The sequence below is a fragment of the Nerophis lumbriciformis genome, linkage group LG15, assembly GCF_033978685.3.
Source record: "Nerophis lumbriciformis linkage group LG15, RoL_Nlum_v2.1, whole genome shotgun sequence".
Taxonomy (NCBI): domain Eukaryota; kingdom Metazoa; phylum Chordata; class Actinopteri; order Syngnathiformes; family Syngnathidae; genus Nerophis; species Nerophis lumbriciformis.
The window spans coordinates 13535532-13553884 of NC_084562.2; the positions used below are offsets into that span (position 1 = coordinate 13535532).

At 39.7% G+C, this 18353-nt stretch overlaps 1 protein-coding gene across 1 annotated transcript in view; it reads left to right on the plus strand.

Moving 5' to 3' along the window:
- Positions 1-18353, plus strand: part of trpm5 (transient receptor potential cation channel, subfamily M, member 5) — an 87246-nt gene that overhangs the window by 28987 nt on the left and 39906 nt on the right. Inside the window, exons 10-11 of the mRNA XM_061974818.2 lie at positions 5376-5723; positions 9445-9588. Of these exons, the coding sequence (XP_061830802.2) occupies positions 5376-5723; positions 9445-9588 (492 nt within the window). The remainder of the gene's footprint in view (positions 1-5375; positions 5724-9444; positions 9589-18353) is intronic.

Consider the following 18353-nt stretch of genomic DNA (forward strand, 5'->3'; position numbering starts at 1 on the left):
TGCACGCTGTCTCCCGCTGTGCTCTGCCTATTGGGATCACGACAAACCATCCTCGACGCGTTCCGACTTCTACAAAGCAATGAACTACCTGCTGCCACCTACTGATATGGAGTATTACATGGTTACCCTGCCAAGCTCTACACAGCACAGGCACTAGACAACGGCACATTATTATGATTATTGATTTGCAAAAAATATTTTTTGGACCAATTAGGTGAAGTTGCATAATTTCCAACGGCACACCAGGCAATATATCACGGCACGCTAGTGTGCCGCGGCACAGTGGTTGAAAATCACAGGTCTACATAACATGTAATGGTGGTTCTTTGGTCAAAAATGTTGCATAGATTATGTTTTACAGACCATCTTCAAGCCGCTTTCTGACAGTCGCTACCGGATGCGCCGTTTTGTGGGCGGTCTTATTTACGTGGCTCACCTTCGCCAGCGTCTTCTCCCCGTCATCTTTGTTGCAGCGGTGTAGCGTGCAAGGACGGGAGTGGAAGAAGTGTCAAAAGATGGCGCTAACTGTTTTAATGACATTCAGACTTTACTTTCATCCGGAAATGTGCCCCATGAAAAACCGTCCAACCAGAACTCTCTAATAACTAAAGTTCCTTGGGTGAATAATGTATACTCACTACACCGGTATGTTTTAGCGCTTTCATGGTGAGGTTTACTGAGTAAGAACTTTACACTACTTTATATTAGAAATGGCAACAGCATAACAAGAAGACAGAGAAAAAGAAGAAGCTAATTGACTACGATGTCGGCATGGACTACAAAGGCGGACCCGCGCAATTTTTCAGGATTCATGCAGATCCCAAATACAGATCAATATGTACCAGAAGGTAAGAAAAGTTGCTTTGTATAATAATGCGAAACAAAACGCCAGATAATATGTCTTACCTTATACACACACCATAATAATACTCGTATCTTGAAGCACATCAAGCGGTGCGGCTTCATAGCTTACCAAAATCGTACTAAAATATTTTGATATATTTTTGAGCGCCGTGTGTAATGTTCTATATTTTCAATGGAACATATAAAATGTTGGTGTTGTATACTTGAGTCATATTGCTATGATAGTGCAGTCTACGCGTATGTCTTATGTTTGACTGCCATCTACTGGTCACAATTATCATTACACCAGGTACCAAATAAAATTGCTTCGAAGTCGGTAAGCACGACCAGAATTATTCCGTACATTATAGTCCGGAAAATACGAACACTCAAACACAAAACAGAAATGTTAAAAAAGTATATCATATTTTTACATGCAGAAAACAATGCTAACAATGGCTAAATGAAGATTTAACATTGCTTTTTTACTTTAACACACGGACAGTTTCACTCTCGTTACAAACTTTAAAGAGTGTTTAATTGAAGCAGTATACTCGCTCACTTCAACTTTATTGTCAACTTCAGCAGCAGGTACAATCATTCCACACAGTAGCCCAGCTCACGTTCTGCACTTTGCTTCCCTTGAATATAACACTATCATGTTATATTTATTTAAAATTTAAAATAGAGATGGGATTTATTGCAAATTTCTGCTCCTCATATCATTACATTTGTCAGTTTACTGAGTCCACGTTGCTGCCAAAGGTGCATCAACAAAGAATTGCGCAAAGGCTGTGAATACTTATATACATGTGATTTTTTTAAATTTCTTATTTTTAATGCATTTGCAAAATTAAAAAAAAAAAATGTCACATTGTCATTATGGGGTATTGGCTGTAGAATTTTGAGAGCAAAAATGACTTTATTCCATTTTGGAATAAGGTTGGAACATAACAGTACGTTTTTCAGTTTATTTATTCATTTCAATTATACAAATAAAACAAAGGAATACAAATAAAAATAAAACAATCAACATAACATTAAAGTATATTATGAATGAAAAGGAGCAGGAATAAGTTAAAAATATATAATATCTGCCCCCTATTTTCACAAATATAACAATTGACTTTCAATGTTGGCGACGACAAAGCCATATTTTCATTCTACAACAATTAAATCAATAATGAAGACATACTTTTACTCAATCATATATTTTTATCACATTTAAAAAAAATAAAAAAATTTGAAATACAGAAAGAGATTTACATTGTTTTATTGTGTGAATGCTCCAAAACATTCACACATATGGTTTTTCAACTTCTTCTTCTTATTCTTCTCTAGATTTTGGCGCGCTCTACCTTCCACATTTTTCACCCGATTCAAACCGTTCCAACTTCAACCTGATCAGCCTATTCAGGAATCGGGGGCTTTCCCTTGACAAATTCCAAAAATTCCCAGATTTCCCAGAATTCCAGGTTTTCCGGGACATTTTTCCCATTCAAAATGAATTGGCCATTTTTCCAACTTCCACCCATTTCCACATTTTTCAACCGATTCAAACCATTCCACCTTCGACATATTCCACTCATCCTGGACATTCAAACTATCATTTTTACAGGTTCAAAAAAATTCCAGTATTTTCCAGAATTCCTGGTTTTCCAAAGCCCTATTTCCATCCTTTTTTTCTGGCAACTACTCCTTCCACATTTTTCAACGCATTTTAACTGTTTTCAAACATGTTGTCAAGAGATATGTAAATGGTAGAAATTGTAGTTGTAAATACATTTAAACCAACTAACCAAATGTCAGTGTATTTCAGTCAATCCAATAATGACAATGATTTAGCAATGGCAGTGTATTGGTGGAAGGATTGCATTCAACTTGCTTTTGTGTGTACTGATATACAAACCCCGTTTCCATATGAGTTGGGAAATTGTGTTAGATGTGAATATAAACGGAATACAATGATTTGCAAATCCTTTTCAACCCATATTCAATTGAATGCACTACAAAGACAACATATTTAAAGTTCAAACTCATAAACTTTTTTTTTTTTTTGCAAATAATAATTAACTTAGAATTTCATGGCTGCAACATGTGCCAAAGTAGTTGGGAAAGGGCATGTTCACCACTGTGTTACATGGCCTTTCCTTTTAACAACACTCGGTAAACGTTTGGGAACTGAGGAGACACATTTTTTAAGCTTCTCAGGTGGAATTCTTTCCCATTCTTGCTTGATGTACAGCTTAAGTTGTTCAACAGTCCGGGGGTCTCCGTTGTGGTATTGTAGGCTTCATAATGTGCCACACATTTTCATTGGGAGACAGGTCTGGACTACAGGCAGGCCAGTCTAGTACCCGCACTCTTTTACTATGAAGCCATGTTGATGTAACACGTGGCTTGGCATTGTCTTGCTGAAATAAGCAGGGGCGTCCATGGTAACGTTGCTTGGATGGCAACATATGTTGCTCCAAAACCTGTATGTACCTTTCAGCATTAATGGCGCCTTCACATATGTGTAAGTTACCCATGTCTTGGGCACTAATACACCCCCATACCATCACAGATGCTGGCTTTTCAACTTTGCGCCTATAACAATCCGGATGGTTTTTTTCCTCTTTGGTCCAGAGGACACGACGTCCACAGTTTCCAAAAACAATTTGAAATGTGGACTCGTCAGACCAGAGAACACTTTTCCACTTTGTATCAGTCCATCTTAGATGAGCTCAGGCCCAGCGAAGCCGACGGCATTTCTGGGTGTTGTTGATAAACGGTTTTCGCCTTGCATAGGAGAGTTTTAACTTGCACTTACAAATGTAGCGACCAACTGTAGTTACTGACAGTGGGTTTCTGAAGTGTTCCTGAGCCCATGTGGTGATATCCTTTACACACTGATGTCGCTTGTTGATGCAGTACAGCCTGAGGGATCGAAGGTCACGGGCCATATAGCTGCTTACGTGCAGTGATTTCTCCAGATTCTCTGAAGCCTTTGATCATATTACGGACCGTAGATGGTGAAATCCCTAAATTCCTTGCAATAGCTGGTTGAGAAAGGTTTTTCTTAAACTGTTCAACAATTTGCTCACGCCTTTGTTGACAAAGTGGTGACCCTCGCCCCATCCTTGTTTGTGAATGACTGAGCATTTCATGGAATCTACTTTTATACCCAATCATGGCACCCACCTGTTCCCAATTTGCCTGTTCACCTGTGTGATGTTCCAAATAAGTGTTTGATGAGCATTCCTCAACTTTATCAGTATTTATTGCCACCTTTCAACTCCCTTGTCACGTGTTGCTGGCATCAAATGCTAAAGTTAATGATTATTTGCAAAAAAAAAAAATGTTTATCAGTTTGAACATCAAATATGTTGTCTTTGTAGCATATTCAACTGAATATGGGTTGAAAATGATTTGCAAATCATTGTATTCCGTTTATATTTACATCTAACACAATTTCCCAACTCATATGGAAACGGGGTCTGTATGACCATATTACTGTTGTCTTGAATATATTTTTTTCCTGTAAAAGGCACTTTGATGTAAGGTGTATTATGCTATTTATTGGACAGTAATTAAACTATATAGGCACAACAGACTATAACTTCACCATGCCCTTGTTCTCCATGAAAGCAACCCAAAACACAAATCAGTAACCAGTTTTTCCTAAACCAGGGGTCGGCAACCCGCGGCTCTAGAGCCGCATGCGGCTTTTTAGCGCCGCCCTAGTGGCTCTCTGGAGCTTTTTAAAAAATGTATGAAAAATGGAAAAAGATGAGGGGAAAAAAAAAAATTTTTTGTTTTAATATGGTTTCTGTAGGAGGACAAACATGACACAAACCTCCCTAATTGTTATAAAGCACACTGTCAGCTTCACTGATTCGAGTATTAGGCGAGCGCCGGTTTGTCCTACTAATTTTGGCGGTCCTTGAACTCACCTTAGTTTGTTTACATGTATAACTTTCTCCGACGTTCTAGAACATGTTTTATGCCACTTCTTTTTCTGTCTCATTTTGTCCACCAAACTTTTAAGGTTGTGCATGAATGCACAAAGGTGAGTTTTGTTGATGTTATTGACTTGTGTGGAGTGCTAATCGGACATATTTGGTCACTGCAAGCTAATCGATGCTAACATGCTATTTAGGCTAGCTATATGTACATATTGCATTATTATGCCTCATTTGTAGCTATATTTGAGGTCATTTAGTTTCCTTTAAGTCCTCTTAATTCAATGTATATCTCATGACGCACTATCTGTATGTAATATGGCTTTTCATTTTTTGCGGCTCCAGACAGATTTGTTTTTGTATTTTTGGTCCAATATGGCTCTTTCAACATTTTGGGTTGCCGACCCCTGTCCTAAACGAATGGTTTCCTTAACCTCGCTGTTAAGTAGACCTAACTACATTTGGGAAAATGACGGTTTCTTTTTATTCATTACCCGTTTTGCATTCACGCCACACGGCGAAGATTCCAATTAGACAAATTAAATCAAGAGCACTGCAACATGACTCACTCAATCATTGTCTCTGCAGGCCTGCGACCTTGAAGAGGTGATGATGGATGCGCTGATCAACGACAAACCAGACTTTGTTCGTCTATTTGTCGACAACGGCGTCAATTTGGGAGAGTTTCTCACCTACGGCCGTCTGCTGGAGCTTTATTGGTCGGTGTCGGAGAAGAGTCTCCTCCATAACCTGCTCCTCAAAAAATACGAGGAGAAGCAGCGTCTGCTCGGCACTGCAAGGACACCTGGGCCTCCTGGGCACCACCCCGCTGAGCCAGGGGAACGGAAACCTCGTTTCACACTTTATGAGGTCGCAAAAGTGCTGAAAGACTTTCTCCATGACTCCTGCAAAGGTTTCTACCAAAAGATTGCCACAGTGAGTGATGCAATACCACGCCGCTTCTTACAGATCCAGTAAATGCGCCGCAAAGGAATTGATCATGAAGGTTTAGGACATTCCCCAGACATCTTTGAGCAATATAAAATGAATAATATCCGATGATTGTGGATGGATTAGATTAGGTTAGATAGTACTTTTTTTATTTATCAAAAGCAGATTTTTACAACAAAGTTCGGCAGAGAAGTGATATTACGGTATATCAGGTTTCCTTTAAGTCTTCCAGCAGTGATAAAATTGTATTGCTTGATAGACGAAATGTACAAACCCCGTTTCCATATGAGTTGGGAAATTGTGTTAGATGTAAATATAAACGGAATACAATGATTTGCAAATCCTTGTCAACCCATATTCAGTTGAATATGCTACAAAGACAACATATTTGATGTTCAAACTGATAAACATTTTTTTTTTTTGCAAATAATCATTATTTTTAGAATTTGATGCCAGCAACACGTGGCAAAGAAGTTGGGAAAGGTGGCAATAAATACTGATAAAGTTGAGGAATGCTCATCAAACACTTATTTGGAACATCCCACAGGTGAAGAGGCTAATTGGGAACAGGTGGGTGCCATGATTGGGTATAAAAACAGCTTCCCCAAAAATGCTCAGTCTTTCACAAGAAAGGATGGGGCGAGGTACACTCCTTTGTCCACAACTGCGTGAGCAAATAGTCAAACAGTTTAAGAACAACGTTTCTCAAAGTGCAATTGCAAGAAATTTAGGGATTTCAACATCTACGGTCCATAATATCATCAAAAGGTTCAGAGAATCTGGAGAAATCACTCCACGTAAGCGGCATGGCTGGAAACCAACATTGAATGACCGTGACCTTCGATCCCTCAGACGGCACTGTATCAAAAACCGACATCAATCTCTAAAGGATATCACCACATGGGCTCAGGAACACTTCAGAAAACTACTGTCACTAAATACAGTTTGTCGCTACATCTGTAAGTGCAAGTTAAAGCTCTACTATGCAAAGTGAAAGCCATTCATCAACAACATCCAGAAACACCGCCGGCTTCTCTGGGCCCGAGATCATCTAAGATGGACTCATGCAAAGTGGAAAAGTGTTCTGTGGTCTGACGAGTCCACATTTCAAATTGTTTTTGGAAATATTCAACATCGTGTCATCCGGACCAAAGGGGAAGCGAACCATCCAGACTGTTATCGACGCAAAGTTCAAAAGCCAGCATCTGTGATGGTATGGGGGTGTATTAATGCCCAAGGCATGGGTAACTTACACATCTGTGAAGGCACCATTAATGCTGAAAGGTACATACAGGTTTTGGAACAACATATGCTGCCATCTAAACGCCGTCTTTTTCATGGACGCCCCTGCTTATTTCAGCAAGACAATGCCAAGCCACATTCAGCACGTGTTACAACAGCGTGGCTTTGTAAAAAAAGAGTGCGGGTACTTTCCTGGTCCGCCTGCAGTCCAGACCTGTCTCCCATCAAAAATGTGTGGCGCATTATGAAGCGTAAAATACGGTTGAACGACTGAAGCTCTACATAAAACAAGAATGGGAAAGAATTCCACTTTCAAAGCTTCAACAATTAGTTTCCTCAGTTCCCAATCATTTATTGAGTGTTGTTAAAAGACAAGGTGATGTAGCACAGTGGTGAACATGCCCTTTACCAACTACTTTGGCACATGTTGCAGCCATGAAATTCTAAGTTAATTATTATTTGCAAAAAAAAATAAAGTTTATGAGTTTGAACATCAAATATCTTGTCTTTGTAGTGCATTCAACTGAATATGGGTTGAAAAGGATTTGAAAATCATTGTATTCCGTTTATATTTACATCTAACACAATTTCCCAACTCATATGGAAACGGGGTTTGTAGTTTGCACAAACATTTCAGGAAGGCTAACTAAAAACAGCGGTCACAAAACACTCCCAGTCTTGATAAATCATGAACACAAAATTATTATATTTACATCTCCTCCTTCTGCTACCGTGGGTGTTCTGATAATGAATAATGTTTATTTACACGCCATAATTGCTTCTAAACAGTGCCTGTAACGTGGCAGTAAAACGGTTGATCAAACAAAACAGAAGTCATCACCACCTTACTCACAGCCATTTCAGCATGACTGTACCAGTTTGCACGAACATTTCAGGAAGGCTAACTATAAACAGCGGTCACAAAACACTCCCAGTCTTGATAAATCATGAACACAAAATGATTATATTTACATCGCTTCCTTCTACCACTGTTGGTGTTCTGATAATGAATAATGTTTATTTACATGCCATAATTGATTCCAAACAGTGCCTGTAACGTGGCAGTAAAACGGCTGATCAAACAAAACAGAAGTCATCACCACCTTACTCACAGCCATTTCTGCGTGACTGTACCAGTTTGCGCAAACATTTCAGGAATGCACACTATAAACAGCGATCACAAAACACTCCCAGTCTTGATAGATCATGAACACAAAATTATTATATTTGCATCTCCTCCTTCTGCTGCCGTGGGTGTTTCGATAATGAACAATGTTTATTTACATGCCATATTTGCTTTCAAACGGTGCCTGTAACGCGGCAGTAAAACGGCTTGTGACAGACTCCAGCTGTCGTGGGGGTTCCATGGACCACCAAGGACTGACATGACTGCAAGCAGCGTTGACTTTGTTTATTTTTCAATCAAACTCAGTCTCAGGTCGGGTCGCTTTTCAGCTCCTTCCTTCTCCACTGCTCGCTCTTCGGTCCGCTTTTCAGCCTCCCGCGTCGTCTGTCCCTCGCTCTCTGTTGATTTCGCGCTGCATGTGCTCGCGTCTCTCCAGTTCCTTCTGCCCCGTCGTTCTCGGCTGCCGCCCTTTTACACACTGGGAGGGGATTACACAATTGTGCGCAGCCGGGCGATCCAAGCACCTGATGTTTATTACGGCAACGATCCCGGTGCGCCCCGCCGGCCACGCCTCCCCTCCCCCATCTCGGGGTCGGCCCCGGCGTGCCCTCCCTCACTGTCGGTCTGCCGGCCACGTCTCCCCACACGGCTGATCAAACAAAACAGAAGTCATCACCACCTTACTCACAGCCATTTCTGCGTGACTGTACCAGTTTGCACGAACATTTCAGGAATGCTAACTATAAACAGCGGTCACAAAACACTCCCAGTCTTGATAAATCATGAACACACAGTTATTATATTTACATCTCCTACTTCTGCTACCGTGGGTGTTCTGATAATGAATAATGTTTATTTACATGCCATAATTGCTTCCAAACGGGGCCTGTAACGCGGCAGTAAAACGGCTGATCAAACAAAACAGAAGTCATCACCACCTTACTCACAGCCATTTCTGCGTGACTGTACCAGTTTACACGACCATTTCAGGACTGCTAACTATAAACAGCGGTCACGAAACACTCCCAGTCTTGATAAATCATGAACACAAAATGATTACATTTGCATCGCCTCCTTCTACCACTGTTGGTGTTCTGATAATGAGCATAGATTCTGCATATACATGAAGACAAACACACTTAATGGATGGCACACTCTATTTTGCACTTTTAAGAGACAAAATCCTCTGCGCACGGGCGTAGTAGACCAGTTCTGTGTCGTCGTATAGTTTATTGCATCAACTAAAGGTGTTTGTAATATTCTGGCTTACTAATTGAACTGCATGTGTTTTGTAAGGCTGTGCTACTGTACAACTGGATTGTTTCTGCTGTGCCCCAGGAAAGGCCAGCAAAAGGTCGACTGTTCCACAGCCAGAAGAATCTGGCTGAGTTGGAAGAGCGATGCCAACATCCTTGGAGGGATCTTTTCCTCTGGGCCGTCCTTCAGAACCGACAGCAGATGGCGAACTACTTTTGGGCCATGGTCAGTCAGTCTTGTTGGTTCATTTCCTTTACAATTATGCGGTTCATTCACAAAATACTATACTTTTTTTTTTTATGAGTATTTGAACTGCTTGTTGATCAACGACTCGGATGAACTTAAAGGACCCATAGTGTCCAAATGACCAAAGTTTCACTAGGAAGTTTTTTTAATGTATTTTTAACCTGGCAGTCATTTCCCATGATATAATTTACCGTAGTTTCCGGACTATAAGGCGCACTTAAAATTATTGTTTTTTTCTCAAAACTTGACAGTTTGCCTTATAACCCAGTGCACCTAATGTACGGAATAATTCTGGTGTTGCTTATTAAAGCTATTTTATTTGGTACATGGTGTCATCATAAGTGTGACCAGTAGATGGCAGTCACACATAAGAGATATGCGTAGACTGCAATATGACTCAAGTAAACCACACCAACATTTTACATGTTCCATTGAAAATATAGAACATTACACACGGCGCTCAAAAATCTATCAAAATGTTTTAGTACGACTTTGGTAAGCTATGAAGCCGCACCGCTTGATGGATTGTACTGTGCTTCAACGTACAAGTATTATTATGGTGTGTGTATAAGGTAAGACATATTGCCGTTTTGTTTCGCAATAATATGCAAAAGCAACTTTTCTTGCCTTCTGGTACCCGCTGATCTGTATTTGGGCTCTGCATAAGTGCTGATATATTGAGTGCGTCTGCCTTTATAGTCCGTGCTGACACCGTAGTCGATAAGCATCCTCCGCTGTTGTCATTTCATATATAAAGTAGTGTAAATTTCTAACTTATATCTGTCAGTAAACTCGCCATGAAAGCGCTAAAACACACCGGTGTAGTGATCTTACATTATTCACCCAAGGAACTTTAGTTATTAGAGAGTTCCGGTCAGATGTTTTTTCACGGGACACATTTCCGGTGTTGTTGTTGTTGTTTCCGGATAAGGCGATGCTGCTCCGTTATTGATTTAAGTAAAGTCTGAATGTCATTAAAACAGTTAGCTCCATCTTTTGACACTTCTTCCACTCTCGTCCTTGCACGCTACACTGCTACAACAAAGATGATGGGTAGAAGACGCTGCCGAAGGTGAGCCACGTAAATAAGACCACCCACAAAACGGCGTATCCGGAATCGACTGTCAGAAAGCGGTTTGAAGATGATCTGTAAAACATTATCTATGCAACATTTAGACCAAAGAACCACCATTACATGTTATGTAGACCACAAGGAAGTGTTTTCCATTTAGAAAGAAATTATAATAAGACTAATGTGACTGGACCAATTTTTAGGTCCAGTACTAAAAAAAAAAAAAAACCTATTTTCTGGGCTATTGAGCGCACAGGTATTTAAGCCGCACCCACAAAATAATACATTAATATTGTTACATATCTTAGGACTATAAGCCGCAGATATATTCTGGTACAAAGGTTTTTGTAAATGTTTATTACAAAAATTGCTTCCAAATGGTGCCTGTAACGCGGCATTAAAACGACTTTTGTTACAAAACTGAAGTCATCGTGATGAACCCCCGAGCTGTGGAGGCTTGCTCTCCAATCAGCTAAACAGACTCAATAACTCCACAGTGACATCTTGGTGGATTTACAAAACTGAAACAATACAACAAGAATGCCATTGTAAGTTGATAATACCAACACAGACACTTGTAAACGTGTTTGCATTTTTGCTAATGCTAACAACGCTAGCTTGATAACATTACCATGGCACGTACAAATTTGCACGAAAACACTCTTACAGACGTCACACATGGGACAGTTGAGTAAGTATGAATTGCTTTAGTTATATTGTAAAAGTTGCTTTGGAGAAACTTGAGGGTTGCAGGTTCGCTCCCAGCCTCTTGCCATCCAAATCACTGCCGTTGAATTAATGATAATAATAATATTAATATATTGTATTTGTAAAAAGCACTTTACATTGAGTAAACAACCTCAAAGTGCTACAGTGTATTAAAAAAAATAAAAAGATGATCAAATAAATAAATACAAATAAAAACTAAAACAGCCTAATAACAGAACTAGCACGCATAAATCTAAAAAAAAGTTTTTTTTAAAAAGCAGGGTTTTTAAGCCTTTTTTAAAAGCCTCCACAGTCTGTGGTGTCCTCAGGTGGTCAGGGAGAGCGTTCCACCGACTGGGAGCTGCGGAGCAGAAAGCCCGGTCTCCCATTGTTCGTAGCTTTGTCCTCGGAGGTTGGAGGAGGTTAGCCTGTCCGGAGCGGAGGTGTCGTGTGGAGGATTTGGGGGTGAGCAGTTATTTGAGGTAGAAGGTGGCATTACCATGGAGGCACTGGTGGGTTAGTAGGGAGACTTTGTATTCAATCCTGAGTGGAACAGGAAGCCAGTGAAGGGATTTGAGAAGTGGTGTGATGTGGTCGTATTTCCGCACTCTCATCGGGATCCTAGCAGCACTATTCTGCAAGTACTGCAGCTTCTGGATGTTCTTACTGGGGATCCCAACAAGAAGTGAGATGCAGTAGTCTAGCCTGGAGGAGACAAAGGCTGTGATGAATGATAGGTGGTGGTCGGAGGGGCCGTAGGCGCGAACTGGCAGCCACGCTTCCGTCAGTCTACCCCAGGGCAGCTGTGGCTACAAATGTAGCTTACCACCACCAGGTGTGAATGAATGACGGGTTCTCACTTCTCTGTGAAGCGCTTTGAGTGTCTAGAAAAGCGCTAATCCATTATTATTGATATTATTATTGGAGTGATGAATGAAGAATCCTTTTTTTTGGCAGAAACGCTACGGACATGTATACTTCCGGTTCAAGGCACGAAACAGGAAATACATTTTTACATCCATAAATTAGCTGCACCGTTTTTATAAGCCGCAGTGTTCAAAGCTTGGGAAAATACGGTCAGTGCAAAAGTGGTGTTTTGTAAGAACAATATTCAATATTTGAATAAAGGTTATCCTTCGGGCTTGATGTTGTTAGTAAGAAACAAAGCCAGGCATGGGAGTAACTCTTGTACAAATATTTCCAATGACATCAATCAATGCTCCATATACTTTGTTTCCTGTAGCTTTTTTAAGGAGGCTTTGTGTTCAGCGTTGCCCTTCCTTGGACTGAGCGACCCAATTACTGCAATCCCTCAAGTCGTCACCCTGGCGTGCTCTTTCCCTGCATGTTTTTCAAACATTAGCAGGACTTATGGTAATTCCATTCAAAGGGTGGACCGTTCCTCCGCCGCTAATGGTTGTGTCCGCCGCACACTGACGGAATTTTGACTGTTTGAAGTATCTCTCATGTTGGAAGCTCCTATATATTCAAATTATCGTTGCATCTTGCAAATACCGTATCACATATGTACATACTTAATGTGAACCAAAGATTCACATTATTCTGATTATGCGTCCGTACATAAAATGGTTTACTGGAAAATTGAATGTACATTGTTCTTCAGCTTAGTTTCATCTGTGGGATGTGACAACATAGATGCATCTAATCCAGGGGTGTCAAACTCATTTTATCCCAGGGGCCACATGGAGGAAAATATATTCTCACTTGAGTCGGACTGGTAAAATCATGGCATGATAACTTAAAAATGTCTTTGTCATACTTGCCAACCTTGAGACCTCCGATTTCGGGAGGTGGGGGGTGGGGGGCGTGGTCGGGGGTGGGGCGGGGCGTGGTTAAGAGGGGAGGAGTATATTGACAGCTAGAATTCACCAAGTCAAGTATTTAATACATATATATATATATATATATATATATATATATATATATATATATACATCCTGAAAATATGCAAACAAAACTGTGTTTAGATAATTGATACTTCAAACTTGCATAAATAAATATTAAGGAATATAACATAACTTGGTTTCTGAGAGCTTCAAAATGTGATGAATAAAATGCTATAGTTGTTGATAAACAAGCAATTATTTTAATAATTAAATATGGTCATTTTAAATGAATTATTATGATAATTTAAAATTAATTATTTCAAATATGTTTATTTTAATGTATAATTCTATGGCTGGATGTAATAAGGAGTCAGAAAAAATACAAATAAAAATACAATTAATTTTGATGTTTTTAGCAAAATATAGTAAAAATGTATTTAGTTTTGTTTTTTTTAATTAATAAATATATTTATTTTTAGGTAAGATCAACATAATAATACAATTTGTCTCTAGTCTGGATGATTTAGTTCTTGTCACCCTGTTGTCCTCCCGTCGTGAAAAAAGGCTGTCCTCACTCAGGTCCTCATGGAGCTGGAGGGGGCATGGCCTCCAGTAATAAGTTTAAGTATAACATGAGTTATAGCAATTTTTTAATGAAAGAAACTGCTGTTCTAAATGTGCCCACTGGATGTCGCAATAGCAATTCAAGTGTAACCCACGTCACACATGACACTGTTTTAAAGATGACGTGTCAGCTGACTTTAAGCGCCCTCTGGATTGGCTGCCGCTACTCCAATCAGCGTCGATTGTGGCTGGCAACAGACTAATGCTTCATACCTTTTTTTATTGTAAATTATGCACTCAACAGATTAAAATAACAAAACGGTAAAATGCAAAGTCAACATGACCATCATCTCTGTAGTTAGATTTCCGTGCTGCGCTCGCAGTTTGTTGACGGCACGATGTGCACCCTGAACTCCATTGTAAAAATATGTGTTTCTACATTTGTTGTATGTTCTATTTTATTCTATGATTAGATCTACCATGTTCACATTGGTTACGTTTGTACTTATGTTACCTTTAATTCGGCTGTTATGGTGTCATCTTGATCATTGTTTTCATTATATTACAAACCCCGTTTCCATATGAGTTGGGAAATTGTGATAGATGTAAATATAAACGGAATACAATGATTTGCAAATCCTTTTCAACCCATATTCAATTAAATGCACTACAAAGACAAGATATTTGATGTTCAAACTCATAACCTTTTTTTTTGTTTTGCAAAAAATAATTAACTTAAAATTTCATGGCTGCAACACGTGCCAAAGTAGTTGGGAAAGGGCATGTTCACCACTGTGTTACATGGCCTTTCCTTTTAACAACACTCAGTAAATGTTTGGGAACTGAGGAGACACATTTTTGAAGCTTCTCAGGTGGAATTCTTTCCCATTCTTGCTTGATGTACAGCTTAAGTTGTTCAACAGTCCGGGGGTCTCCGTTGTGGTATTGTAGGCTTCATAATGCGCCACACATTTTTAATGGGAGACAGGTCTGGACTACAGGCAGGCCAGTCTAGTACCCGCACTCTTTTACTATGAAGCCACGTTGATGTAACACGTGGCTTGGCATTGTCTTGCTGAAATAAGCAGGGGCGTCCATGGTAACGTTGCTTGGATGGCAACATATGTTGCTCCAAAACCTGTATGTACCTTTCAGTATTAATGGCGCCTTCACAGATGTGTAAGTTACCCATGTCTTGGGCACTAATACACCCCCATACCATCACAGATGCTGGCTTTTCAACTTTGCGCCTATAACAATCCGGATGGTTCTTTTCCTCTTTGGTCCGGAGGACACGACGTCCACAGTTTCCAAAAACAATTTGAAATGTGGACTCGTCAGACCACAGAACACTTTTCCACTTTGTATCAGTCCATCTTAGATGAGCTCAGGCCCAGCGAAGCCGACGGCGTTTCTGGGTGTTGTTGATAAACAGTTTTCGCCTTGCATAGGAGAGTTTTAACTTGCACTTACAGATGTAGCGGCCAACTGTAGTTACTGACAGTGGGTTTCTGAAGTGTTCCTGAGCCCATGTGGTGATATCCTTTACACACTGATGTCGCTTGTTGATGCAGTACAGCCTGAGGGATCGAAGGTCACGGGCTTAGCTGCTTACGTGCAGTGATTTCCCCAGATTCTCTGAACCCTTTGATGATATTACGGACCGTAGATGGTGAAATCCCTAAATTCCTTGCAATAGCTGGTTGAGAAAGGTTTTTCTTAAACTGTTCAACAATTTGCTCACGCATTTGTTGACAAAGTGGTGACCCTCGCCCCATCCTTGTTTGTGAATGACTGAGCATTTCATGGAATCTACTTTTATACCCAATCATGGCACCCACCTGTTCCCAATTTGCCTGCTCACCTGTGGGATGTTCCAAATAAGTGTTTGATGAGCATTCCTCAACTTTATCAGTATTTATTGACAGCTTTCCCAACTTCTTTGTCACGTGTTGCTGGCATCAAATTCTAAAGTTAATGATTATTTGCAAAATAAAAAATGTTTATCAGTTTGAACATCAAATATCTTGTCTTTGTAGTGCATTCAATTGAATATGGGTTGAAAATGATTTGCAAATCATTGTATTCCGTTTATATGTACATCTAACACAATTTCCCAACTCATATGGAAACGGGGTTTGTAATTTAAAATGCAGGTTATTAAACCTTGAATGCTTCTGCAAATGAAAACAAAATGCCGTTTTTCACTGTTTTTTTCCTATTTATTCCATCATGGCAAAATGTAATACACCTGGTAAACATGACCTAATACAGATATGATCATTATATCATAAACAAAAGGTCGAGTTGTGCCTGTCAGATATTTCATTTCAGCGTCCGTGCATCTTTTAAAGAAAAAACACGCCAAAAGGGCCGCTGATAAGCGCGTGACCCCGAGAGCTCCTCTCAGCCCTGTGGCATTTTCAAACGAGAGACGCGTGTGAAAACAGAACCTTGGTCAGAGAGGCAAATGACATTTCCAATAATGTCCAAATGAACAGCAGAGTAGGCCCGTTTAGGAATCATTTGCTCTATCACAGTTTATTTTGGCTCACTTGTTACTCTCCCCTCACATCGATGCAGGACTTATAAGGAATCAATACCGTTTTACCACCCCTTAAAGAAATAGTTGAATTTATAGGCCATTCCACAGAGTCGGGGCCATTTGTTTGCAAAACTCTTTCAAAATAAACCTTTTTTTCAACTCTAAATGTTATAATAAAAACATTCATCTAGCCCAATGGTTCTCAAACTATGGTACTGGTACGTGGGCTTCATCTTGTGGAATGTCAAAGAATCATGTACCGTATTTTATGGACGATAAGGCGCACTTAAAATCCTTTTTTGTTCCTCAAAACTCGACAGTGCGCCTTATAACCCGGTGCGCCTAATGTAAGGAATAAGTTTGGTTGAGCTTACCCACCTCGAAGCTATTTTATTTGGTGCATGGTGCAATGATAAATGTGACCGGTAGATGGCAGTCAAACATAAGAGATACCGTTTGATGTGCTTCAACATACCAGTATTATTATGGTGTGTGTAAAAGGTAAGACATATTATATGGCGTTTTGTTTCGCAATATTATTGAAAAGCAACTTTTCTTACCTTCTGGTGCCTGCTGATCTGTATTTGGGATCTGCATGAATTCTGAAAGGTCCTCTTTTGTAGTCCGTACCGACACCGTAGTGGATAAGATTCTTCTTTTTCTCTATCTTCTTGTTATGGGACATTCATCCTCCACTGTTGCCATTTCTAATATAAAGTAGTGTAAAGTTCTTACTTATATCTGTCAGTAAACTCGCCATGAAAGCGCTAAAACATACCGGTATTGTACGTTTACATTATTCACCCAAGGAACTTTAGTTATTAGAGTTTCGCTCAGACGGTTTTTCACGGGACACATTTCCGGTGCGCCTTATATATGAAAAAAGATCAAAAATAGACCATTCATCGGCTGTGCGCCTTATAATCCGGCGCGCCCTATAGTCCGGAAAATTCGGTAACTAAATATTCAGACACCGTGTTACTGTTCAAACTGTGTGTAATGTTACAGTGGCCAAAAATATTAAACATGCTCGTTAAATAAAACCTCTGCTGTGTTTTTAATGAATAGTTAGGCCCGCTGTGCTACTGTATTTTATTGTCGGTCATTACGGTGGTACTTGGAGAGCCGAGTGTTTTTTGGGGTCTTACTTGGTGAAAAAAAAGTTTGAGATGACTCATGACAGCAAACATTAGTGACTTTCTAGCAGAGAATTAATACCGTTATAAAATAAAGCCACATGATGTTCATGCTAATAGAATGTTGAAACCAAGCACATTGCAGTGACTCAACAAAATATCATTTAAAAAAAAGGGGAAAAAATGGAATTTAGGTAACAGGACTGTGTTGAGGTTTTAAAGTAATAATGGAAAAAATAAGTGAATGATGTAACTTCCTGTGGACCATGTGACTTGTGGCATATTCGCCAGTGGGAAATGTCAATGAAGGAAAAATGTAAACAGGCAAAGATATAAAGAGAAAAAGCTGACATTTTATTAATAACCAATAACTAACAATACCAATCAAATGTGCCTTTAAATGTCCCTTTATTGACCTTAAGGCCGAGGACAAACATGTTGATGACCATGTAAATAAATAAATGATAAATGGGTTGTACTTGTATAGCGCTTTTCTACCTTCAAGGTACTCAAAGCGCTTTGACACTACTTCCACATTTACCCATTCACACACACATTCACACACTGATGGAGGGAGCTGCCATGCAAGGCGCTAACCAGCACCCATCAGGAGCAAGGGTGAAGTGTCTTGCTCAGGACACAACGGACATGACGAGGTTGGTACTAGGTGGGGATTGAACCAGGGACCCTCGGGTCGCGCACGGCCATTCTTCCACTGCGCTTGATTTTTTTTTTTTTTGCAAAACTCAAACCAGTGAAGTTGGCACGTTGTAAATAATAAATAAATAAATAAAAATATAAATAATAAATATAATAAATAAATAAAATAAAAAATAAATAATAATAAATAAAAAATAATAAATAAAAACAGA